The sequence below is a fragment of the Drosophila mauritiana genome, chromosome 3R (assembly GCF_004382145.1).
Source record: "Drosophila mauritiana strain mau12 chromosome 3R, ASM438214v1, whole genome shotgun sequence".
NCBI classification, from domain to species: domain Eukaryota; kingdom Metazoa; phylum Arthropoda; class Insecta; order Diptera; family Drosophilidae; genus Drosophila; species Drosophila mauritiana.
Window position 1 is genome coordinate 21200771 of NC_046670.1, and position 26319 is coordinate 21227089.

The 26319-nt window shown below is 44.8% G+C and overlaps 3 protein-coding genes, 1 long non-coding RNA gene and 1 other non-coding gene across 8 annotated transcripts; 3 read left to right on the forward strand and 2 right to left on the reverse strand.

The window, feature by feature from the left end:
* Positions 1 to 289: 289 nt before the first annotated feature.
* Positions 290 to 2506, reverse strand: LOC117142682 (phenylalanine--tRNA ligase beta subunit). Its single transcript, XM_033306826.1, has 5 exons — positions 2332 to 2506; positions 2202 to 2257; positions 1981 to 2138; positions 578 to 1923; positions 290 to 520 (listed from the first exon to the last, which is right to left on the reverse strand). Exons 1-5 carry the CDS (start codon positions 2387 to 2389, stop codon positions 369 to 371), a joined length of 1770 nt encoding a protein of 589 aa, XP_033162717.1. The 5' UTR covers positions 2390 to 2506; the 3' UTR covers positions 290 to 368.
* A 334-nt stretch (positions 2507 to 2840) lies between these two features.
* On the reverse strand, positions 2841 to 20999 carry LOC117142850 (myosin heavy chain 95F). 4 transcript variants are annotated; one of them, XM_033307087.1, is made up of 18 exons: positions 20668 to 20999; positions 8930 to 9124; positions 8222 to 8295; positions 8033 to 8162; positions 7808 to 7969; positions 7485 to 7747; positions 7014 to 7420; positions 6199 to 6943; positions 5708 to 6140; positions 5401 to 5642; positions 5124 to 5344; positions 4833 to 5063; positions 4459 to 4503; positions 4240 to 4284; positions 3831 to 3951; positions 3655 to 3772; positions 3495 to 3596; positions 2841 to 3436 (listed from the first exon to the last, which is right to left on the reverse strand). In XM_033307087.1, the coding sequence occupies exons 2-18, from the start codon at positions 9114 to 9116 to the stop codon at positions 3156 to 3158; spliced, it is 3807 nt and encodes a 1268-aa protein (XP_033162978.1). In that variant the 5' UTR covers positions 9117 to 9124; positions 20668 to 20999; the 3' UTR covers positions 2841 to 3155. The 4 variants fall into 4 exon arrangements, with proteins under 4 accessions (XP_033162978.1, XP_033162979.1, XP_033162977.1 ...); XM_033307088.1 differs by lacking the exon at positions 20668 to 20999 and adding an exon at positions 9269 to 9373; XM_033307086.1 differs by lacking the exons at positions 4240 to 4284; positions 20668 to 20999.
* On the forward strand, positions 15109 to 15192 carry Trnal-uaa. The gene has a single exon. It is a non-coding gene; the product is annotated as a tRNA-Leu (tRNA).
* Positions 21000 to 21341: 342 nt separating the features above from the next.
* LOC117145045 lies at positions 21342 to 22164 on the forward strand. Its single transcript, XR_004459681.1, has 3 exons — positions 21342 to 21431; positions 21490 to 21624; positions 21682 to 22164. It is a non-coding gene; the product is annotated as an uncharacterized LOC117145045 (long non-coding RNA).
* A 732-nt stretch (positions 22165 to 22896) lies between these two features.
* On the forward strand, positions 22897 to 25456 carry LOC117144673 (organic cation transporter-like protein). The gene has a single exon (XM_033309994.1). The coding sequence runs from the start codon at positions 23345 to 23347 to the stop codon at positions 25043 to 25045; it is 1701 nt and encodes a 566-aa protein (XP_033165885.1). The 5' UTR covers positions 22897 to 23344; the 3' UTR covers positions 25046 to 25456.
* Positions 25457 to 26319: the final 863 nt, after the last annotated feature.

Here is a 26319-nt window from a genome sequence, read left to right on the forward strand (position 1 = left end):
ATTAAATTCACATAGATTTATTAATTTAAAAATTAATATAAATATACTTCAAATATGAAAAGTATGAAAACAAAAAAAATGCAAACAAGAAAAACAAAAAACTACATATATTAAATACACACATACTATATGAGTATACTACGGATTATTATTACTCTTATAATTATTATTATTGTATTGAAGGAAAAATATAAAAGAGAACATTAAACAGCATAAATAAAAAATTACAACAAATTGTTTTGTTTGAACTGGCTTGGAATTGCAGCTTTCATAAATAAAAAACCTTGGCTTTATTTATTAATTTGTGATAATTTATTTGTGAACTTTTCTTAGAAAATGTTGAACATTTTGCAAATCGCTTCAATCTTTTAGACGAAAGGCTCAATGGTGAACTCCACCGCCGAACAGGGCGTGGTCAGCTCGAAGGCTTGCAGCACTGTGGGATGCAAAACACCAATCTTGCCGATGACAACACCGTCGTACATCACATAAGCACAGCGACCGGGGAAGTAGCTGGGATCTGGAATGAAATGGAACATGGTTAACTCAAGATCACAAGAACTCATCGACAACTTACCCTCTGTAGCCTGAAGGTAATATCCCTTGGTGCCGCTAGCCGATTTCCAGGGCACAGAGAGCAATTGCATCACGCGATCTAGCAGGCCGTGGACTACCTCGAAGCCGGCGGTCTTATTGCAGTTTACAGCACACACCCTTCGCTCATTGCGGGCACCAACTTCCGTGCTTTCATCCGCAACCACCACGTCGCTGATCTCGAAGAGCTTCAGGGGCAGCGGCATCTTGCGATTGGCCACCAGCGTCTTGAGGAGACCGGGCAATAGGGTCGTGCGCACTACTTGGAATTCCAGGGTCTTGGGATTGCCTATGTGCACGGCCGGCAGGGCGTCGATGTTCTTGTTCAGCTTGCGCCCAATGTCATCCCGTGAGCAGAGCGTGAAAGTCAGCGCCTCGGTGAAGCCCGCCTGGGCCACCTGTTCGCGCAGTTGTTCGGTCAGTTTGTTCAGTGGGAATTGCTTGGCTATTTGCATGAATGCAGGCAGCGACTTCTTAATGTTGTTGTAGCCATAGGCAATAGCCACGTCCTCGTAGATGTCACACGCGTGGATCACGTCGTGACGCGTGGGCGGGATTTTAACCACCAGCGAGTCGCCATCGACCTTGGCCTCCAGATACATGCGCGTCAGCATATCTGCGAGCTTTTCCGCCGGCTCATCGATGCCAATATAGGCATTGGCGCGCTTCACCGATATCCGCTCCTCGCGCACCTCCAGTTCCGGATAGGATATCACACTGCCATCGGGTTGCACCACATCGCACGGCTCCACGGTAAACTTCTGGGCGCAGTGCTCGGAGAAGAGGCATACAATGGTGTCCAGCACCACCTTCGCCTTCGTTCTATCCGTGGCCGTGCACTCGATGAACACGTTCTTGGTCTTCAGCGAGATCTTGGAATGATCACCGTTGATGATGGGCGGCAGTGAAAGCACCACACGGTTGGCATCATAGATCACTGGATAAACCGGTGATTCCCGAATGATTGGCAGATATTGCTTCAGCTGCGCATGCGTGGAATAGAAGTCCATAAGCTCTCTGCCAGTCATTTCCTTGGTTTGGTTAAGTGGCTTGAACTTGATTTGATTCGGCGCCAGAGCCTCGTAGCTGAAAGGTCCCTGTAGGGTGTCCAGATCATGCGTTCCGATAGCCACCAGCGTACGTTTGCGGCAGATGTTCTGATGCAGCTTGTCCTGCAGATCGATGAAGCTGTTGTAGGAGGCCTGCGTAAAAGTCACGTTCCGAAGCACAGCGGCCACGGCGTAGGGACGGATCTGTGCCGTCGAAGGGTCAATCTTCAGCACCTGCCTCTTGGCCGGCTCCACAAACTGGAACTTAGGCGGCTTGAGTCTGAAAGGGCACAGTCCTGTAGCATAGTTTCATTAATATGAAAGCGATGTTTCTTACTTTCCCTGGAACACTAGCAGACCCGTGACGAGACCCTCCAAACAGAGCAGATCATACCGGTTGGCGGGTATGTCGATTCTATAGATGATCTCCTCGCTGGCATTGGCCGCCGCTGCCACATCGCCCTGTTCCTTGGTCAGCATCTGCTTCTCCGTGGTCTGTGGGCAATATTTCACGGGATTTTAACATGTGTTTACTCTTTAATAGTCAGCAGCACCTACCACTTCGTCCAGCTCCAACCCGAAGGCAAAGCAGAGATCCTGGAACTCATCATCGGCTACGGGAAAGGGGTAAACATTAGGGAGCTCCAAGCGATGAAAACGTGATTACACGTGGACTCTTCGAACTCACTGTACGTCTTGCCGAGCGCCTCGAAGAGCAGATCCCGTTTAACTCCAATGGTGGGCATACTGAATGAATCACCTGTTAATCCCGAGCTGGCTTTTAACACAGATAAATGGGCTTAAATACAAATTGGCTTATTTCAGACCGGGGCCAGTGTTGCCAATTTATGGTGACCGTATTTTGCAGTACTATCGCATGGGCGATGTTTTGATGGTCTCCCTGACTTATGCAGGAGGGTCACACTATTTTCCATAAAATAGCTTGTACACACCGAGACTTTAAGCAATTGATGAAAGCTAAATAAATCGACTCGTTCACACTGAGCTCAGAGTTAATTTTGAGTTACGGTTAAGTTCTCATATATTTAATATTTGATTTTGATTGAATTTATTCACTTCAAATATTTATTTTTAAAATACTGTAAAATATATATATATTCAATTATGTAAATACATCGCAGTGAACTAAATACACAATTTAAATAGTAATTAGTTAAATACTAAATACAACTTGCCGTTTCCTTTTACATCATAAGATTCACTTAATTAGAGATATATATTTGTATAGCTAAGTGTATAAGGCCCCCAAAAACAGTCCGGGCGCGCACAAAATGATTGGGCAAATGGGATCTCGGAATCCAAATTAAAGGTTACACATTTCTAATCAAATAGTTATATTTACTAAAAATGTTTATGGACGTGGTCGCTTTCCGTAAAATTTGACTGACAAAAACTTATTTTCGAGTTTCGTTAGTTACCAATTTTGACCTATTGACCATCGAAACGGCAACGTATTTGATCAATGCAGTGCCGGTTTGTCGTATTGAGGGTCTACTGTTGTTTCTGCATAGCAGCAGCCGGCCCATTCGGCTTGGCGGCACCCAAATTCTTATAGGCCTTGCCCCCGTTGCGCTCCCATTCGCGGTTGAACTCGTGCTCCAGGATCTCAGCGCCACGCTTACGCGTCAGACCCGTCTCCTCCAGGCTCAGTTCGCACATCTGCATGTCGTCCGTACCGGCCACCAGTAGAATTGGCGGCTTGTCCGCATGCAGTTCCATTTGGCGAGCGATCCACTGGCCATCAAAGTGGGCATACCACAGACCGCGCTTGGCTGCAGGGGATATATCATTTGAATATTTCTTAATTGTATAGTCGCGTGGTACACTCACTGTTGTCCGGCGCATTGGCTCGCATGAAGGGGATCCGGAAGTAGCGATGCTGGGCGGTCACAATCTCCTGGATTGGCTGAACCAAAGGCGGCTGCTTGAAGGCTGCAATGGATATGGTTGATAGCATTATAAAATATAGACTTCAGTGCTATTTACTTACCAGCTTCCATAACGCTGCGTGGCGCACGCTCGTTTTCATCCATGGTGGTGCGCTTGCGGTTCTTTGCCTTCCAGGCGTGGTACACCTTCAAGCGGCGATGGAACTCCTGACGGCAGGCCTGCAAAATCACAGGATTAATCCAAGTGTTAGGTGAGCAATTCCTCTTGACGACTCACCTCCAGCAGCTCAATATCACAGGACGTGTTGATAGCATCACGCAGCTCCGAGTACTTCCACTTGGACAAGTCGTACTTCTGCTTGCCCAGGGCCTGTTGTTGGGCCCGAACATTTTCCGATCTGGCACAGGAATCGCAAGAGCAATTAGCATCATTTTCAATTAAATACTTTTTACAATGAAATGTATATATTCAGCGCAAGCAAACAAAGTGAGTCATTGATGGCATCAAATGTTCATAGTGACAGGATATAAGTAGGAGAACCGAAAGGCAACAACTAAAAGCCAATGGGAGTTTGCTATTAGTAGTATAGGCTACAGATGATTTCGATTAGTGGGCACGAGCTTATTACTTTAGGTGTTAGTAATTTAGTTAGTATGAAATGTTTTCAAAACCAGCACCAACTCACTTATTCAAGTACCGCGAAGCAATGTTTGACACAACTTGTGAAAAACTTGTTCAAAAATATACAGAAAGTAAAGAAGTTAAAGTAGTAAAGAATTGTTTGTTGATTCGTTTTTTTTTATCAATTCATTCAATATCCAATTAGTGTTTTTGGGAAAGCAAGAAAAGATTGACAAAATTTACAAGAGTGGTAGACATAGGTAATTCATAAAGCGTGCTATACCTGATCAATTTGTTGGAACCCATGGGAGACGCGTCATTGACACCACTGTGTTGTGTTCGTTGGGTTGGAGTGGGTGTTGGGTGGTGGTGTTTGGTTGTGGAAAGTGTGAAGTGGATTCCGTGTGGGGGAAAAGGAAAAAGTTGGTGAGTTTTAAAAAATAATTAATATATATAATATATACAATATAAATGGACAACCTAACAGGCCAAATCTGATAATTTCCTAATATGTAAACAGAATTATTATTGCATTATTTTTACATCCCAATTACTGTATCAATATTCGGACGAAACCCATTTAAAAATCATAATAAAAACATTACCCAATTATTTCTGGCCCTGGAACTTGTACTAGGTTTTGACTATATCACATACTTGCGTATAACTGGTGGACTATCCTCCACCTGGCCATTGGACTCGTTGGCCAAACGCAGGGCCAACTCGTGATCGCGACGTTCCTGTTCGAGCTGCTGCCGGTATTTGGCATCATCCTTGGCCTCCTTCTCCAACTGCTCCTGCAACGCCAAGGCGGCACGCCTATCCTCCTCCTCTTGACGGAGGCGCTGAGCTTCCGCTGCCTTTCGTCGAGTTTCCATCTCCGCTTTGCTGTGGATTTTGGATTTGAAGTTAGTTAACAACTCATATCTTATTAAAACTAATACGCACAGTCGCTTGTTTTCGATTTCCTCGCGCTGGCGCTGCTCCTCCGCCTCCTTGGCGGCCCGTTCGGCCTCCAGGGCCTCTTGGATTTTGCGCAGACGCTCCTGCTCCTCGGCCTGTTGCTGCTCCTTAAGCTTGGTGTTCAGATCAACTGTTAGCTTGTTCATGTTGGCCATGACCACGGTGTACATCGAGTCCATTTCCCGTTGAGTAATGCGTGGATTCATCTGTTTTGGATTAAGTATTCAGTAAGGGACTAGAACTGGAATTTATTATAACTTACCTTGATTTTCTTGATGGCATCATCGATCTGCCTGTAGATATCGTTTACCCCACTAATAATCTCTTCACGACCCATCTTCAGTCCACTTGCGATTTCGATTGTCTTGAGGGTGTTAATCCGGATCTTGTTGATCTTGCCAATACCCTGGTAGCGTGGACGATGCTGCTTCCGGGCCAGGAAACCACGTGCAATACGCTGAGCTATTAGAACACACTTGTTGCGGTAGATGATTCGATTGCGCACTAGGGAAGAGAAGTAATGAACATTACACAAAAGGTCATATATAGAAGTTTAGGGGACTACTTACGCTTGATCACGCAGAGGGCTCCCAGAGCGGACTTGACCCAACGCGATCGAATCAGCCACTTCTTGACCTTGGCCACTATGGCCAGCATATTCTCCGGATCAGAGCGCATGATGCGGTCGAACTCCACGAATTTACCAGGCCGGAAGAAGACCTTGGTGATGCCGAACTTGAAGTCCTTGGCGCTCAGATTGAGGGACTGGAACATGGCTTCGCAGAAGGTACGAGCCGGCAGTGAAACGAGTTCCGGCGGCAACACCGATTTGTACATGCTGTAGAGATCGGCAAAGAGAACACGAGATGGATAACCGTGCTCCATGAGTTCCAGCACCGAAATTGTGCCCGAACACTTCAGTTGGGCCAGCGCCAGGCTGCCCTCAAACTGTCGGTCGATCATCTTGCTGTTGGGCTTGATGCAGCGTATGAAGTTGGTTCCCTGAAAGGTAACATTAATTAAATTTCGGTTTTGGTTAAAAGTCCATTGTGTTGCTTACATTCTGCTCCAGTTTCTCCATTAGCTCGCCCAGCTGAGTCTTGAACTTGGATCCCACGGATATAAAGTTCAGCTTTCCACGAACCGAAGTACTACTTCCCGAGGGGAAGAGAGTCTGCAGCAGGGGATTATCGCACTCCTGGACCAAACCCTCCAGCGAAGCATGCAGGGCGTCGTTGTTCTTCTCAATGAACTGCTCCGTGTTGTAGCACACAGCTCCGGCAAAGTGACGCACCAGGAAGCCCTCCTCATCGCGCAGGGTGCGGTGGGCCTTCAGTCGCGAGGATCTCGGCAGACCCAGGCGATAGTGATTCGCCCAGGACTTGTGCACCTCGGCGGTGAAGTGCGAGTACGAGGGCTTCGGCAGCTTGGACTCCTCGTCGAGCAGCGTAAAGATGCCATTCGACTTGGCCTCGATCAGCTCGATGATGTCCTGGTTATCCGTGAAAGTGATCTCGGGCACATTGAGGCCTTCGCGTTTGTACAACTCCTGCTCGTTTTTCAGTATATTATCGTTGAAGAACTTCTGCAGCTTCTCATTGCAGTAGTTGATGCAAAACTGCTCGAAGGAGTTCACCGTGAAGTACTCAAATCCAGCAATATCGAGCACGCCGATGTAAAAGTTTGAAGCCTGGAAGGGAATGCTCTGGTTGATCAGGCCCACAATGCGATCGAATAGTCGACTGTAGATGGCCTTGGCCAATGCATCCCGAGCATTGCTTGCCTCGTAGATCTTTAGAGGAACCCTGCGAGAATGATGGTTTTGTGAGTCATTAAATGATGACAAAAGATCCCTTCAACTTCGATGATCCTTACATGATAACCGTGCCCTTGAAGCCGCCTCCCTTGCTCTGCATCACTCGGGACACCAGGGCAGTGCGCAGCTCCGTTTGATCCACACCCAGCAGGCCGCTGGTGATAGTCAGCGACTGCTCCGAAGCCTCCGACACCTGGCAGCCACCGCGCACATCATCGGGTATCTCCTCGAAAGCAATGTTGCCCAGGTGGAGCACAGCTGCCACCAGCGAATAGATGCCCAGCTTCTCCGTATCCGAGAGTCCCAGACGACCTAAGGCCTTGTCCAGGTTGTGGAAGTGCTGGTAATCATCGATAATCGGATCCTTAAGCGGACCCTTCTGCTGGTGATTCTTCGACTTTTGTGAGCCCGGTATTAGCTGCTCCGTCTTGGCGTTGGCAAAATACTGTGTGCAGCCAGAGAGATACTGCCAAAGAAAGTTTAAGCCATGAAAAGAGAACGTTTCAGAACGATTGATGGGAAAGACCTACCCTGTAATCATCTGGCTTGCCCAAGCTCAACTTATCGCGCAGCTGCTGCGGAGCTCCGGCGAGGAGCATGTAGAAAACATGATAGTTTCGCTCCTCGGCGCTCTGCGTGCAGATGCGACTCTTCTCCAGCAAGTAGTGCGATATGTATCCACCGACCACCTGGCACTTGGCATCGTAGTGCACCTCTATGAACTTTCCAAATCGCGAGGAGTTGTTGTTTCTGGTTGTCTTGGCATTGCCAAAGGCCTCCAGCACGGGATTGGCTGCGGAAGTGCAATCATTAGGAGCTGTTTCTCAAGCATCCACAAATATGAAGCACTTACCGTCCAATATCTTGGTCTCTATGGGACCGGCACTGTCGTGCGAATAGCACAGGTATTTGAGCAGGTATTTGGTGGACTCCGTCTTGCCGGCGCCCGACTCTCCGGACACGATGATCGACTGGGACAACTTGTATACCCGCATATCGCGTATGGCTTTATCCGCTGTGGGTCGGTAAGGGAATCGGTTACTATCTTCTATAATATACTAATATCAATTCTAGTTACCAATAGCAAAGACATGAGGAGGCAGTTCACCCAGGGAACGACCATTGTACTTCTTGATGGTATCGGGTGCGTAGAGCTCCTTGATCTCACGATACGGATTCACGGCGATTAGTATGTTGGCCACATATGTCTGCAATTCAAGTTCTTAACATGGTTCCATTTTCGTTGGTTCCAATTTCGGATACTCACGTAGATCTTGTCTTTATAGTAACGCGTTTTCAAATTGTCCAGAAATGTGGCCTCGTTGAGCAGCATGAGTTCGCCTGCAACATAAAATCATTTGGGTTAGTAAAACGCTGGAAATTGTACGGGTTTTATGGCCCGAACCCCCCGACCACTTTCACCCGCCTGTCTGCAGGGTTCGGAGGTCAGGTAAGCAAGCGTAGCTAACGATTACCCCACTCTAGGGTTAAGAAATATATACAGCATTTCGCCAGATCTGTCCCATGCCATTACCCTGAGTTTCTTTCACTCAATTTGAAGCTAATTCACTGAAAAATTTCGCTCTAAATAGGTGGTATCTTTAATGTGAAAGCCATCTTATCGGGTTGGTAGATAAGATCGCTACCCGTTGCAGTTAAGAATGTGCCTCATAGCCCTGATATTAATTTAAGATCACTGACGTTCGAAATCTTTATCTTTACCCTACATAACTCTTTATGTGGTTTCGCTTTCTAGACTCACGTAAATGATTCTTCGTGGTAAATGTTTTTTTTTTATAGGGAATAAAGCAACGTAGTTAATTCCAATTCCAAGTGGAATTGGAAAGTTCTTTTGCGATGAAGTGCAGTAGATTTTGTTCGTTCTTTAACTTTCCTGCCCAAATTATATAATAATACGTGCTAGATAAGACTCCAAATCGGTCACCTAATATTTCGCCAACTTATGGATACTTACAGTTGTCATCGTGATCCTGGGGTCCATCGCACGAGGAGTGGATATCATCGAAGTGACACGTGCGCTTCGGATACTTGCGATCTGTGGGCGTAACCTCGAACTCCTTGGCGCCGATCTCGGTGATCCGGCCCTGTATATAGCCCTCGGCGGCATCTCGCACCCACACCAGCTGGGTGTCCTCCAACATTTTGCGCACTGCAAAGGGGGAACAGAAAAAAACACTATATACTATACCGAATCAAGCAAATGGGCAATTTCAAAGGTTTAGCTTTTTACATTTATTATGTCAGGTACAAGCGTATGGCGCGGGACAATATCAATGCGAAAAATCTTATCTACCTCGCAGTGCCAACACAGAGAGAACCGAGGAACTGGGATTCCGGCCAGGTACAACCAACGCTCCGCACTGGTCGAGTGTGGAAAGACAAGTGAGTGGTGTGGTGTAGAGTGGAGTGAAGCGATCGGCTGGCTGGAGAGATTTGTGTGTGTTGACTCTCGGCGAGTCATTAGGGCTACTACCGGTGCCGGTGTTTTATGGTCATTTTAACTGTCTGCCTTCCTCTCTTCGGCTCTCTCAATCTCTCTTTTGAGCACTGAGAACTGAGAGAACTGAGGAACTGGTACTGGCTTAGGCAGTACCTTCGCCTCCCTGACATATGGATACCATTGTTCTTTAACTGCTGCTGTCGCTGTGGCAGTTTCTGTTTTTCGTCTGCCTCCGCTCATTTCGCCTTTCGTTTATGTCTATTCGCTGCTTACCTTTCTTGGTCATGCACTGCCTTCTGCCTTCTGACTCATGGGCGTTGTGTGAGTAGACCCGTTGATAAGCCCCCCGGCCACAAACGCGGTCAAAATAATAGTAACTGCCTGGCAGTTTAGAGGTAATAGTAGATTAAATGCGCCTGCAAACGCAAACTAGATGATGCTCACTTAGCACTCCCTTCTCTTCATCTAAATATCACTTCTCATGAGTTCTCACTTCTAAAAGTTTCTTTTATTTACCTTTGAATAGCTGCATATATCCAACTGATCTCAGGTGTATAACCTTGTTATGCGATTTGCCAAACAACTAGCATCACTTATAAACATACATATATACGAACGTATAAGAAAACCGCAAGTTCCCATTTACAGTCGTGTAGCTGTGGAGCTATAGCTCTATATATGCATATATCTGCATATACCTTTCCCGACCGATATCTGATTTCGGTAAGCGAGACAGTGACGTTGGAATTATTGTTTTGACGAGAGCGTCAAGGTGAAATCAATTTATTCAACGCTCGCTAGGTTAATGGTGCCTTTTCCCTCTTTCCCCGATCTCTTTCCATGTAACAATGTACATATGTATGTATGTATGTACATACCTACATATTGTGGCGACAAAATGCTCTCGAATTTTGTAGGGGAAACAATAGCTTTCTCAGTTCATTCTCCCGCATTCATCAAGATAAATTTGCCGCAAAGTGCTAAATTATTAAATGATTGTTAAGCCACTATGTTTGTTTTGCGAAATGAGTCAGTTTGGTCGGTGGGACGACTCTGCTTTGACAGATGAGAACAAAACAGAGAATCAGAGAGAGAGAGAGTGAGCGAGAGAGGGAGGGGGAGGGGGAGAGAGATTCTAAAGATGCTGAGATACTAGTTTTTGTGTGTGGGAGTTTCTCCAATAGATCACTTAGGAAACGTTTAACGTAGACAAATGTATGTAAAACAGATGTGCAATTATTGGTTTTGTTAGGAAAATAATTTCTCATTTACAATACAGTTGTAACATTTAACTTTACTGTTATTTCTGATGAGCCATTGGCTCATGAATTCGTTTGTTTAAAAAGTTCTTAAGTGCAAATAACCATCAAACTTCATATGTATAACAGATAGTACTATTCCCTATCTATTATATGCTGACTCATGTTACCTTTTAGTTCCAAACTTTTGCATTTAAATTATGTCACGACAAACACATTGCATTAACAACTTAGTGAAGTCTTATCGACCTACAAGTTTTGTGTGTTCCATATGAAGTGAGTCATGTTGGGTCAGTTTTTGCCCCAACTATTTGGCTTAAGCAGCATTAGGTTGGATATTAAATGAAACTTCAATCTCGTGCTGATAGCGAAGTGTTGTAAACAATTTATGGGCTGCAATGTATCCATCATAATTAGCCCAGTTTGTGGCCATAAAGAAAGAAAGCGGAGCTTAACCCCAGACATATGGTTGAAATCGCTTTATAATGCGCCCAGGCAAATTAACAACAATTACTCAGACAATTTAACATAATCTTGATTATGCACAGAGCAAAAAATAATGATTGGCAAGGCGATGGAGTTGGGGCCATGTTCCACACACTGTTCCATATGCAAGACAGCCACAATCACGGCCACGTTGTCGCCTTCTTCTCCTCCTGGGCCTTCCTCCAGTCAGTGCTCTTCAGTCCTCTCTGCCTTTCCATATGGGCTGGGCCACTCGAAACTGCTGCCCCAGCATGAGATGGCGGCATAAATTACAAATTGCGCAAAAAACAAGCACACACAGTGCATGCAAAAGATGAAATAAAAAAAAAAACAAGCGAGAAGTTGCCTAGGAACCAAGTGATGGAGGTCTGAAAACAGAGAAGCCAGCATTTGATGGCCGTTTATGGGGGGCAGAAGAACTGGCCCGGCTGCATTCTTGGCGACGACCAGGCATGGAAATCCAGGCTCCAAGTTCCCCGAGATTCTCATTCTTTTCTCCACCCAAGGCGGCACTATGCGAAGTGCACTTTCCGGATTCTACATTGTATTACTTGCCACATTATATTTAATCAAAATATAGTCAAATTCATTAAGGAACGTAAACAGCAATAGTTTATTACAATAAGTACAGCATGGTACAGGTACATTTATGTACCATACATCATAAATCTTTAATTTCCGATTGTCTTTGGACAAGATTTTCTCTGAGTGAAGAGCAGGCAACCAAGTGTGGAAGCAGCAAATGACTTGGCGGCGGAGGAAATGCTTCAAGGCGACATTGACAATGGACATGGCCAGAAGCGAGCGAAGGTGTGGAAAAAAATCAAGAACACACAGCGGATGGAGGCCTCCAAATAGCAGATGATGAGCTGGAGGGGCACTGGAAGAAGTGGAGAAACAGCCAAGTCATGTTCAAGAAGCTTATGAAATGTGAAGCCGGACAGACCAAACGAACCTTTTGTGCTCCCTAAATGATGAAGTGCAGCCTGAAAGAGCCACCCAAATGGGCGGGTGACGACACCTGCTGCAGCTAACCGGCTTATTTGGTTTTGGCCAGGGCCCACCGTGCGTATACGTAATCCGAGCACATGCAATGAACCCACGACCCGCTAAACCAAAACCCTAACCCAAACCCAAACCTACATACAAAACCAGGTCCGAATAGCAATTAGCCAGGAGCTAAGCCCGCAAAGCAGACGCCTCTGCGTGATTTTCTTGAAAGGAATAGAGAGTAGACAATGTTTACTTGCGAAAATTGGACGGAGTGGGTGCTGTTGGGTGTGATATCATCATGTTTACTCGCCCTCTTCCGTCGACGAAAAAAAAAAGAAGGAAAACCTTGTTGCGTGTCAGCTTTTTATTATTGTAATTTTCTCTGCTTTTGGAAAACGTGCCTGTTTGTTTTCATTACTTTTGGGCAGGCGCATTCGTCATTGTCTATTCTAGAATTAATCACAAGTTGCATAGTAACCACTAAAGTCACTAAACTGTTAGTGCATTTCATAAGAATGAGCAGTACAAATGAAGAACTAGCTGTTATAAAGTTGCACTTCCTCAAATAAATTCAATATTCGAATCAATTAAATTACCAATCAGTAGCACAAAGTAAATGCATTTTAATTACGCTCTCGCACGAATGTTTTAATTATTACGATACCCAATCAACACTTATTCTAGATCACAAAAGAATAGGCTTAAAAAAAGTCATTGCCAGCACTTAATCGAAATAATGTCTGGCGATAAGATTGTCTTGGCAATTAAGCCAAGTTAATTGAACTCACCCGTGCTGGCCGAGTGCACCGGATTGCTATTGGCATAGAAATCCATTTCGGGGTCCCCAAACTGCAGGCCAAACTCCTCAATAGGTTAATTGCAGTGCAATGCACTGGGGCGAAGTCTTTGGCACTCAAAAAAGGGGATAAGGGAGTGCGTTTAAGGGTGCTGGGTGAGTCACCACGGGGGTTGACTGTTTGCGAAACCGTTTGGGATGCGAGTGAATACTGAACACTGGTAAGTATGTAAGTAGTTAGCTGATTTGTTGACTACCACAAATGCTGCACAGGCAGGCAGTGACAATTGATTTTCACTTTGCCGCTTTTCACTATCGATTAAACACTTTCCACTCGCTGGCAAACTTTGGCCCATTCGCTGGATTATCCCATGAGATGCAGAATTTCACTTTTAATTGAGTTTTCTCGATTAGTTTGCGGCCATTGCACAATTTATGCCATTTTCTGACCTACATTAAGAGGTAAACACAATGGCGGATCGAAAGCAGACGCGTGTCGAGATATATGCTGTATATATAACTGGGAAATCGCTTGCGATGATGCTGAACTTTTGACATCAAATGCAACTGTTATTGTTGCTGCCTTTGCTAGGATGATGATGATGATGTTGCTACAGCTGCTGCTGTTGCCGTGCAGTTTTCACCCAGTAACCGAGTTCTACGATTCGGGCAACCGCCCCGAAAAACAACAAAAAAAAAAAAGAAAAACCGATTGAGAATTATAAGAGGGCGAGACACGGGGACACACGTGGCGTGACGACTGCAGCAAACGCGCGACATGCACTGCCGATTGCCGGATTCTGGGCAGGATGCCCCGCATGGAAACACGGGGTGGCTGCTCATCGTGCCTCTCCAGCATATCGTATCGTTTACGGCATTCGGCTTCGTTAGCTGCCAACTGCGCCGAATCCGCAATTACCGATGACGACGGACGACGGAGTGGGTGGCACAGTAATAATTCCAGCTGTGTGCCAGGCGCATTTTATACCCCGCACTCGAAAAGGTTTTATTTGTTTGTGCCCCAATTCGGGAGCGGGACCAAACAATGGCACCCGTGGCACTTGCCTCAAGTGCGACGACGGAGTCATGGCAGCCGATCCATGTTGCACCAGGAAGTCGCCTCGCGGCAATGCAGCGGCGTGAATAACAACTTCCGGATTTAACTGCACATACATACATACATACAGCAGGGGTCAAGCGCGTAGATCTTGAGATATGATTGTAAATTTCTAATATTTTGCAATATTTTTTTACTAATTCAAAGTGATGAAACAAAAACAATATATAAGTTGAGATTCCCAGTGCTATACTGCAAGAATCAAGCGAAACTTTGCTGACCGCAGACGTATTTATGAATAATTGTCGTACATATAGAATGTATGCATAAGTGAATATACTTTCCATGCTCGTGGCTATGTTGCACTCCAATTGGCAAATTGAGTTATTCACACGCAACAGCTGCTTGACTGGGGCATTCAACAAGGGGTTTTATGGGCTACATGGGTTGGGGTTAGGTTAAGAGCAAGCTTCAAAGCTCCTTGACGAATTCTGGTAAACAAAGCGATTAGGGGGGAGCAGGAAAACAAAATCCGAGATGGATTAGCGATTCGTATTCGTGAGATGCATCTGATAGCGGCATCACAAAAGCTTTTCCTGCGAGCTTTCTAAAAAGCAAGTGGGATGAATGGATAGAGCAAATCAGCGGGCTGTGACGTACCTCAAAAATCAGGGGGTTGTGATGCGGGGAGGTGGAACTTAAGTCCATTGTTTGCCTATCTGCTGTTCTGTAATCGCTTGATCAATACCAACAAACGAAACGAAACGAAACAGGGCGAAATGAGAGCGAAATTTGCAAAAAAAAAATATTCACGAGTGCAGCAAAGCATTCTATAAATAACTGTACGAAGGTGTAAATTAGAATGGACGTAGGATCAGCAGATAATCTCATCATCTGAATGCGGCAGTGAAAATACCTAATCACTATGCAAACAAACAGATAAACAATGAAACAATGGTATGCATGTACTCAACATCCAACATACATGTTCTATATATAGAGGGGGAAAACACCCCTTTTTCCACTTATTCAACGACCGAACGAAAATGGCACCAGGCAGCCCCGTTCGCTTTTATAGCTCTTTTGTCGGCGATTGTGCACAGTCAGGTTGGCCGAGCGGTCTAAGGCGCCAGATTTAAGCTCTGGTTCTCGAGAGGGAGCGTGGGTTCGAACCCCACACCTGACAATTGTTGAGTTCTTTTTTAGTGACTTAATTTTATAAATTACTTAGTTTTACACGAATTTTACTCGTACAAGTTGATTATATGGCCTAGTTAGTAGTTTAACATTCGGAATATTAGAAGTTTAGAAAGTTTTTAGTGGAAACGGCTTGTTTTGCTTCAAATATAATTTTACCACATGTCCACTAAGGAACTATAAAATAGGGGAATTATTGATATGATTACTCGTAGAGGATACGTTTCTTTGCCCTTAAAGGTGATGATAAGCGTTACATTGCGATAAGAAGTGCATAGCGCACATACTGAAGTATGAATCACTTTCAAATTACATTTTCTTTCATACCATATGAATTTTTACCATTTTCCCCTTTTACATTTTGTATCTGATCTGCTCATTTTCAGCCCAAAATGGTTTAAAAAATCCTGTCATTCTGTGTGTGTCATGGAAAACTGTTCTACCGTTGCGAGCGACGAGGTTCAGCTTCCGGTTTGGCCAAAAGAGCCGCGGGCGGTGACCAAAACTAAAACTAAATGAAACCAAAACCAAAGCCCCAACCCTAAACCCAAAGCAAATACAATAAATGACCGTTGTTGCCGTTGCCTTTGCTGAATAATTAATAATCATGTTCGTTATGCGCCTATTGTTTTGGCATGCGCTTTGTTATGCATTCTGTTGCATTGCGCAATGCTGCTTGGAAATGGTCAAAATGGGAAAACAGTTAAGGGCAAGCTGTTGGCCATCGGGCTGAAAAAGGGAAAAGCTAGTAATTAATGGAAACAACACACAGGTTGTTTATTTGATTTGTCTCGCGGCGTAACTTTAAGAAATGTGAGAAGATGATGATCTACGATCAATTGATTTGGATGCGGAAACTTGTGAGGAAAATTTTAAATAATTGGGGGAAACTGAAGCAAAGCGTTGGCAATTAAGTGTTATGAGAAAATTTCAATTTGTAAACCCATATGATTTGGTTTCATTGAATCTCTATCAATTCAAGCCCATCTCACTTTATGGATTTTCTTGCAGTTGGCATACAAAGTTTAGAAACGCTTCTGTTATCTAACCCATTACCATATTTTCTGGCTGACTCTGCTCGGTGACCCATTTCCTTTAAGAGCCCTTTGGAATAGCATATTTGTGCCACTTCCCGGTATAAACAAAACCCGAAACAAAGAGTAGGAAAACGAGAAGAGCAAAAAATAACATTGCAAGCGAAACAATTGCCATCATTTCATAACGAAAAAAGCCAGCTCGTATGCCATTCTACCACGGTGGAAAACCAAAACATCTCAGACACAAAGGAAAATTAAAGCAAAGTCGAAACGAGACGGCGTACCACGAAAATTGTGTAATAATTGCGACACTTTCCTGGGTTACAACCCATGAACAACTGGAGGCAATTTGAGGCCAAAAGCGCTGAGAAAAGAAGCTCACAACTCGCAGCCCGTTCAGTTTTGTGTGGATGAGCATTTCATCGGAATCCAATGGACATTGTTGGCCAGATTGGCATTGTTCAGCCAGAACCGATCTCCTATGAGCCCAAAACCAGTTGCGTTCGCCATTCCGGCCAGTTCCTTGACCATCTTCCGATATCAATATCAAGTTCAACCAGTCAAGACGGCCTGCTCACGTGATCCAGGAGCCCGGGAACCGGGTCCGCGAGGATGGAGGCACAGGGACGCGCTAACGGTGCGACAGGTTCAGGTTCGTATTCGGAGTCGCGATTGTGCAGCGCGGGGGCTACAAAAGTCAACAGTGCACTGATCGAAAATGTACTAACTTTGTTCAATAAGTTTAGATAGGAGTTTAAACAGAAGACAACATAATGGTGACCCCAATCAAGTGCAAAGGTGACCTCGACATATGTAAATATACATAATAATAGGTATCTATATATTATTAAGCACATTCTGAAGATGATAATGAAAATCAAATGTCAAGTCGATAGACAATCCATATTATTCCCGATTTATGGTACGTAGCTGCCTTTCCCTAACTGTAGCCACTGCACGGATTTAGAAGCCATCCGCTGGGCAACCAGTTGAACTTGTTTTGGCCGCAGATTTTGCAGCTGCCAGTGGCCACTACCAAATGGGTTCAGAGTGATGAGTCACTCGGGCTAAATGGTCCAACTTGGCCCATCCGAATAGCCGAAAAAAAAAAATGTGGGGAAAAAAAAAAAATTGGTCGAAAAGCAATTACACTTGCAACAATAGAAGTTGCAGCTGTAAAATTTATGGCCCTAACGTCACAGGAACACGAGTTTGGTTCGCTTAACCGACAGCGGGAAACGCAACGGTGACGGGGCCAGAGTTCACTGTACCGTAAAGCGTTGGCAAGCAAAACGCTGAGCATGCGCAAAAGTCACAACCGAAACAAGTTTTTCGTAGCGTTTTGTTTTTCAATCTTTCTCTGTTATTTGCCATCCCTGTCCGATTTTGTTTTTAATTTTTTGTTTTTTTTTTTCGTATTTTAGTTTAGTTTAAAGTTTTTCATGTGCCCCACAAATGCCGAGTCGAGTGCTTTCAGTTGCAGTGCGGGTTCAACGACTTGGAATTGTTTAAAAAAGATATAGCGGAGAGATGGGGGATTATTTAAGGCGAAGAAATGACTGTCGATAGTTAAACGTCGAGCAAGTGGAACCAATTAATGCGGACCAGTCAAAAGAAATCCGAAAAAGCCGGAAAACTACCGACAATTGAAAAGCGTTTTTTACTGGGAGCCAAACGGCAATTAACGCTGCTCGTTTCCTACAATTCGGAGATGCAATTAAAATGCAAATGCTAACCGCTGGCTATCCACATCCAGACCCAGACCCAGACCCAGATCCGAATCCCATTTCCATTCCCATTGCCATTAACAAAGTCATTTACACAGACGTTGATGGATTTGTGTGACGACCCTATAACTCATTTTCCACGACACATGTTCACAGATTTTCCATATGGTGTGGACCTGCAAGTCGTTACTTTGCACTTGGCGGATGAAAAAGCATGGAGCACCATTTTGAAGGCTGCTCGCTTCACTTTGTTTATTCTGGGTCACATTTGGGGCTTTGTGTTAGCCAGCCTTTGTTTTTTGGGCGGCCTGTATGTGTTCCCAAATATGTGTTATCGTTTCACATTTAATCTTATCTCAGTTCCCCAACACAATTACCCGTTTGATTGTCGCCAGAAAAATAAATACCAGGTAAATATAATTATTTTCGTCAGTTTGGTTGTAATGCGAAAAATATAAACAAATTTATTGGCCACACAATCCCACAACTAGCGAATCGCCGAAAGTCGAGCCTCTTTCCCATCGAAAACTATAGCTATGCAAATCTATTTTCAGTTCCTTTGTTTTAAACGATTGTTTAATGATTGAAAAGTTATAAATAGACTGGCAGTCATTAATCAAACGAAAGTAACAGTTTTTGACAAAAAGTTGCAGATTATGGGATTATGGATTATGAATTTAAATGTTACTACAAATAAGGGAAGTCGTTTGTAACTATAAAAATAGTCGTATCATTATCATCATAAATGATTCACATTACTTAGGTGGTTGAAGTTTAAGCTTGAAATAATTTATTTATTTGGTGTTTAAAAATCTTATCATAGTTACAACTACATTCCGTACTTCATAGTTTATTTAGTTTGAATCACCGTCTTTGATATATTTTTGAACAGGAAACTGAAACGGAACTTTCATTGCATATATTGATCCAATATTTTATAAGCACGTGTTGCGTTGGCCAAATGAATAAAACAAGAGGCGCATGTACATAAAAAATCCATCAACGATGCCACGGATAGGAGCAAAATACACCTGGAATTATGCTAATCGACTATCAAAACAAAAGCTGCAATTAAACCACACACTCTGGCTGACTTTCACTGCGAATCTTTGAACAATCGTCGGCCGTTTCAGTGTTTCTCTTTTTGTATTATATGCAAATTGGTCTAACGCATCTCGAGCCCAACTGCTGGCCACTCCAAAAAGATTGGGTTGCCTCCGTCCGAGAAACTGTGGGCTACATATCTGTATACACCGTCGAAGGTTCCATACAATTCATATGGGCAGCTGTCGGCGCTGACAATGGAGATCAGGATCGTGATCCTGCGATCCTGTCAGCTGTGTGGCGCGTGTTGGGAATTGCCTGCCACCCGGCGAGGGGGAGGTCATGTCGGGTTGAAAGGGGGTTGAACGGGGCTTGAGTGACAGCCAGCACAGGGACAACAACAGGACTTCCTCCAGCGCACCGCAAAGGATCTCGAATTATGTGGAATTATATGCGCGACCCGTAGGGTAGAAGTTCACCCTTGTGCGAATATTAGGTGCAATGATACAGTGATACCTCAACAAATCTATCAAATTTGTATTATTAAAGAGAAATACAAAAATGTAATTTAGTTTTAGCACTATAATATAAACAGTCTTGTCTTTTCTAGCCATCGATTCCTGTGAAAAGGAATCCTATTTCTCACCCCCCAGAGAATTGTAAATACCCTGGCCACATGAAAGGGTATCGACGAACCCGTTTAATTGGCTTTAAAGTGCTCAGAATAGATTGGGCACGTCTGCAAACATGGACACGCATGCGCAGGAGCGGCGTCCACATCCCTGCTCCTCCAGCTCCTGCTCTTCACCCATTTTCCACATAAATAAACGAAATGTGCTTCGAATGGGAAATCAGTTTGGGGAGAACGACACTTGTGTCCCTGGTTGGCAGGGGGAGGGGGGTGCTCCAAGAAATGTTTGCTCATTTCCGCACTCAATTAAAATGGTCGGGACACAAAAGTATCTTTGAGTTTGCTTTAAAAACACAACAACAACTGTGAACTGGCGACGTTGACATGGGCCTCTGTCTATAAATAGAATTATGTACATACACATACATATGGACACATGGAATAGGGTGCACGGTTGTGGGTGCGGGGGATGTGGATGAGGATGCGTGGTAGGAGGACAGCTGTGGGAATTACAGGAATGGTGGTGACATTTGCTGTTGCGACTGCGCACTCCTTTTGTTCGATTTACGGTCACGTTTTCGGTTCGAACCTCCTGTTCTATAGAGAACTAATAATATTGGAGGGCAAACAAATGTAATGCAATATGAGTCATGGTTACTAAAACCAGAAAATAGCTACAACTAAGTAACTACTTGGTGTAAAAAATAATAAAAGGTAATGATTACTTGTACTTTGGTTTAGTTTATGTACCAAAGACGATTCCCAGTTGAAAGTACTCATATGTAGGGTGCAGTCACTTCCGCGATTGCTAATCGATTTCTTGGTTGCACCACTGGCATATTGTACATATGTACATAGGTAACCGATTTTCGTGGACAAGAATGTGCCAATGTCAGGCGGAAAAGCGAAAAGCGCAAGTCAACAGAAAGCAAGAGGCAGCAAATCCGCCTTCACAGGTGACCACCACTCGCTGTCGGGGGTTCTCGCCTAACCCCTAATCCTCTAGAGAGATATTGGCCACTTACCTTAAGACGGCTGCAGATCTTTACGTGCGTGAGTTACTGGCAAATGGGGATTATGTTTCCGGGAACGCACACGAACACATTGGTGACGGCGCAATCCACTTGGAATCGATCTCCTCCGTGGATTTTGTTTGGTTCGAATTTAGAACTTGCAATTTATACCAACGCTAAACTATTCCGAAAAGTTTGTAACACTTGAAGTATTTTCAGCTGGGTGTTGTGTTTGTTTGCCTCGGTTTTAACAGTTCAGATTTGAAATTCAAGCGGCGATCGGAAGGCGACGAGCACGAGCGTTTCGAATCGCGTACCGTCGCGTTGGAGAGTCGAGTCGAACTGAAATCAAATCCACAACAATCCACTTTTGGATTTTCGATTTCGAAAAGCAACGGCATCGAAACAACAACAAGCACGCGCAAAACAGCTGACCGCTAGAGGTGCCACCACCATTGCCGATAGTTAGTGCGCACAAACTGCCATGCAGTGTGACCAGAGATTAGTTTTGGCGCTTATTTTAAATATGTGTTACTTTTCAAATCCATAATGGTTTGATTTGTATACTTCTTTTGGGGGACTTATCAAACCATTTGTGCAGCCAAGACTTAATAAATAATCAGTTCTAAACTTAAAGCTCATAACAAGATTCTTAATATTAATCTCAGTAACCTAAGGCTTTTACTTTGGAATATGGTTATTCAAGATGCGCCACTTTAAGATGCTCTCTAATTATGGTAAAACTTAAGAAAAATTTGGAAAAAAAATCTCGAGTTGTAAGTGTAATCAGTACACTCTTCAAAAAGATTCGCCGCTGATCGTGCTGTTTTTAAGTGTATTTAAGAAAGATGCAAACGAAATTGGCCAAGTTCGAATGGAATGGGTAAAGAATGCGGTGTTATCAAGTGGTTCGCTCTTCAACAACACCTGCATCACGACTGGTCCACAGTCGCAGTGGCTTATCCGGCGGTATGTTGGAGAGGATTGTACTCAGTTCTCAGTACTAAACTATAATTATTTCAGCAGAGCAAGAAGATTTGGCAACTTTTCAAAATATAGATTTCGATGTCTGCACAAAGGTGCGTTCTCATATTCTTCTTTCCTATATATTTTAAGTTTAGTGACGTGGAGCAGAACAATTGGTTCCCACATACCGCCCGTACTCTTTGTAAAAGTTCCAAGAGGGGTTGTTTACTGAATAAAAAGTGAGGTGACTAATTACTTTCCTGTCCTTAACTTTACCCGCTACCACCACCTGGATGCATTCTGCGGATCAAATATTCCAGCAGCCTTTGTTGCAAGATGATACCTTGTCCAAAGATTTAGATAAATAACACTGGCGAAAGAACAAGAAACGAGGGTGAAAGAGGAGCCATTGTATCGTATGATTTTCCGCCTTTGATTTTTCGCTCTCATAATGGGTCAGCGCCCCGCTTATTAATTGAACTCACTCAAGAGCGTGTTTATTAATTGTTGTAGGGGTATATTGTGTTACTATATCATATACTATATACTTCTATATATAGTTGAACCCACCCAACTTTGTAACACTAAACTTGAAAGTTGAAGTTAGAACTTCAAGTCAGTGAACTTATAGATTAAACTGTATTATGTTTTAATATAAGATATAATGTTCAAATGAAACTAAGTTCTTTTAGCTGAGGAAAAGTGGAATCTCATCGAACAAGAATGGGTATCTCCTAGTCGCTACCCTCAGCTGCCACCATTTCTTCGTATTTTTGCGATACCCGCTTAATTGTCTGTCTGTCGGAGCGCAGCTCAATTGGAAGTGAAAGAGAGCGCGGAGCTCTGAGTGATCGTGATCGTGATCGCCTGATTGACGAACGACTGCCATCGGATGAGGCGTTCGAGTTTCCACTTACCTGGCTTACCCGGGGCTGCAAGCGGCTGTGCAAATGGAAATGGAAATTGGTAGAGGATTTCCCTGTAAGTGGCCGGGGATCGGTGTAATTTGCTACCAAAACGACTAGGGGTGGCTCCGTACCATGTTAGTCATTTCTCCACCTTCTCCTCGTCCGCCTGGAGTGGTGGTATCTGGTATTGGTATATCTTGGTATTAGAGACCCGCTCTCCCGATTCCACATCGATTCCACTGAGAGTGCGCATGCAGCCGGCGTTTGTTTGCCGTTCTTCGTTTCGCATATGAACATATGAACAGTCGGATATATCCGAGCACCAGAGAGGGTCGGATATATAGCCGCTAGCCGCCTTTGCTGTTGGCCCTGTCGGTCTGGCTTCGGTTTGGTCTTGGTTTGCTTTGGATAGTCAGTTCGGTTTCGTTGGCCTGTGGTGACGCATCTAGATAGCGGGTTGCCGGTTTCTTTCGCGAAGTGCCCTTGTTTCCACCGCGGATTCACTTCCTCTCCCTGGCCAACATATTTCGGCAACACGTGTTGGCCGATAATTGCCGGAACCGGGACGGAGAATTCTCGCTCTCCCTCTCTTTGTCTCTAGGGAGCAAAGTACACGTCAACGGAGCAGAGAGTCAACTCTATTTCTCGGGAACTGGCGAGTGCGTCGACATCACGAGATTGTGCCAAAAAAGCATAGCGTTTCCGATTTGGTGTTTCATTATACCGGCGCCACTCGACGAAGTCAGCTGCGCGGACGGAATCTAATATTCGGATTCGTGGACTCTGGACAAAAGTGCTGAGTGTGCAGTTTCGCCATGGGCTACGACGAGGCCATCACCCATCTGGGCGACTTTGGACGCTACCAGAAGATCATCTACTTCCTCATCTGCCTAACATCCATTCCAGTTGCCTTCCACAAGCTGGCCGGGGTGTTCCTGCTGGCCAAGCCGGACTTCCGGTGCGCCCTGCCCTTCGAGAATGGAAGTAGCTACGAGTTGCCCACCCACCTGTTGAACCTATCGTATCCGCAGAATGAAAGGTGCTCCTACTACGATGTGGACTACACGGAGGAGTACCTGAATGGCAGCATTCCACGGAGCAGCAACGACACCAAGACCTGTTCCCGCTACGTTTACGATCAGAGCAAGTATCTCAATAGTGCCGTGACCGAGTGGAACCTGGTTTGTGGCAGGGATTTCATGGCCGCCACCAGTGATTCGCTCTTCATGCTGGGCGTGCTCCTGGGCAGCATTGTGTTTGGCCAATTGAGCGATAAGTACGGTAGGAAGCCCATCCTCTTCGCCTCGCTGGTCATCCAGGTGCTGTTCGGCGTTTTGGCTGGAGTGGCTCCGGAATATTTCACGTACACGTTCGCCCGGCTGATGGTGGGAGCCACCACTTCCGGAGTTTTCCTGGTGGCCTATGTGGTGGCCATGGAAATGGTGGGTCCGGACAAGCGCCTTTACGCCGGCATCTTCGTCATGATGTTCTTCTCCGTGGGATTCATGCTGACTGCGGTCTTCGCCTACTTCGTCCACGACTGGCGCTGGCTGCAGATTGCTCTAACGCTTCCCGGACTCATCTTCATGTTCTACTACTGGATCATTCCGGAATCCGCACGCTGGCTGCTCTCGAAGGGACGTAAGGATTGCGCCATTGCCAACATGCAGAAGGCGGCGCGATTCAACAAGGTGGAGATCAGCGATGAGGCTTTGAGTGAGCTGCTCGATGAGGGAGAAAACTCCGAGGAGAAGGCCAAGCAGAAGCTGGAGGATCAGGAGCTGGATGAGGGACCACCGCCCTCCGTGTGGGATCTCTTCTGCTACCCCAATCTCCGCCGCAAGACGCTGCTCATCTTCCTGGACTGGCTGGTGACCAGTGGCGTGTACTATGGTCTCTCCTGGAACACCAACAACCTGGGTGGCAATGTGCTGCTCAATTTCGTCATCTCGGGAGCCGTGGAGATACCGGCCTATATATTCCTGCTGCTGACCTTGAACCGCTGGGGCCGGCGATCGATCCTGTGTGGCTGCCTGGTGATGGCGGGTCTCAGTCTCCTGGCCACGGTCATCATTCCGGAGCGAATGCACACCCTCATGATCGCGTGCGCCATGCTGGGCAAGCTGGCCATCACGGCGTCGTATGGAACCGTTTACATATTCTCCGCCGAGCAGTTCCCAACCGTGGTGAGGAATGTGGCTCTGGGCGCCGCCTCCATGGTGGCCCGGATCAGTGGCATGATGGCACCGTTCCTGAACTTCTTGGCCACCATTTGGAAGCCACTGCCGTTGCTCATCTGCGGATCCCTGTCCTTGGCAGCCGGATTGCTCTCCCTCCTGCTTCCGGAGACGCACAACAAGCCCATGCTGGAGACCATTGCGGATGGCGAGCGCTTTGGCAAGAAGACCAAGGGAGATGTCTACCTGGAAACGGGCCAGGAGCTGAGAGCACCAGAGGTGCAGCCACTCAAGGGATCAGGCGAGACAAATGGATCAACCATAGCCAATGGCCACTAGTACTAGTAAGCCGCTGGGGCTGAACTTTAAAGTTTCCAGAAATTACAAACAGGGCATCTAGAATTCGGTCACGCCAAAGGCAGGGCATTTACCTTTAAAACATAGACCAAGTATTATATAAATTCTGAAATCTCACACGTAACCAAAAAAAAGAAAAGACCAGGCAAAAAACAATGAATGAAAAACAATGGGTAGCAACAAATAGATCATAACTCTTTTAGCTTTTAGCCGGGTAGTAAGGAGCGGTCTTATAAAGAGGGTTACGAATTCCGAAGATTAGGGGAGGTTTTTCCCTGGAAAATCAGCTGGAAAATATCCCGTGTTGCTGCATAATTTATTCCTATATCTATTTAACTTTAGTTTACCACATACATGTAGTAGAAGATTTTGAAATAAACGTACTTTCCCAGAGATTAAATAACTTTAAATAACCCTCCTCCTGGTTGACCCCTCGTAAACCCGGACAGAATGTCTGGCCATTTCATTAGGAAATTTGAAACGTGTTTCCGCTGTGTTTATTTTCGTAGTTGCTTCTTATCAGCGCCGAAAACACGAGACTGTCATTTAAAAATTGGTCCCGTACTATAAATCACGAGATTAACAAGTGCTTAGTTATACTACTAATTAACAATCATATTTAGTTGCAGAACGAACTCATCATATGCCTTGGAATGCGAATCATAATCGTATGATTCTTGGGCATAATGTTGCATTATTCACATCTCGCGAGCAATTTGACCTTGATCTTTTCCTACGTGGCTGCTCGAAAAGTGGGTCGTCTATTTGTGGTGCACTATTTTCCAAGTGCACTGCCACATGTTCTCGGCACTTTTCAATTAATATTAAAACAAACCAGTCGATGTTTCAGATAAGAAACGGAAGTATACGTTTTTTTTAAGAGAAATCGGTCTGAATGTAAGAGCAGTTTTTGGAAGAGTATAGTGTATTATCTATAAGCAGAAGGCATACGTACATACATATGTATATGGGGAGCTCATATACTTATCAACATACAGTCGCGGTCGCAATATTGGCATATGTTTAGCACAGTTGAATTATTTTGGAATTTGAATTTTTCAAAAAATTTACAGAATTTATTTATATTAATTTTCCTTTATTAGTTTGAAGTGAGATAAAAGAATCTCTGATTCGCTGGAATTCGGAATCGAACCACAATCGGTGGACTCTTTCTTTGGTCAGAATAAGATGTTCCTGCGGGCTCTAATTGACATCGTACGATGTCCAAATCAGTGCTGCAGCTGCCACTTCCCCGC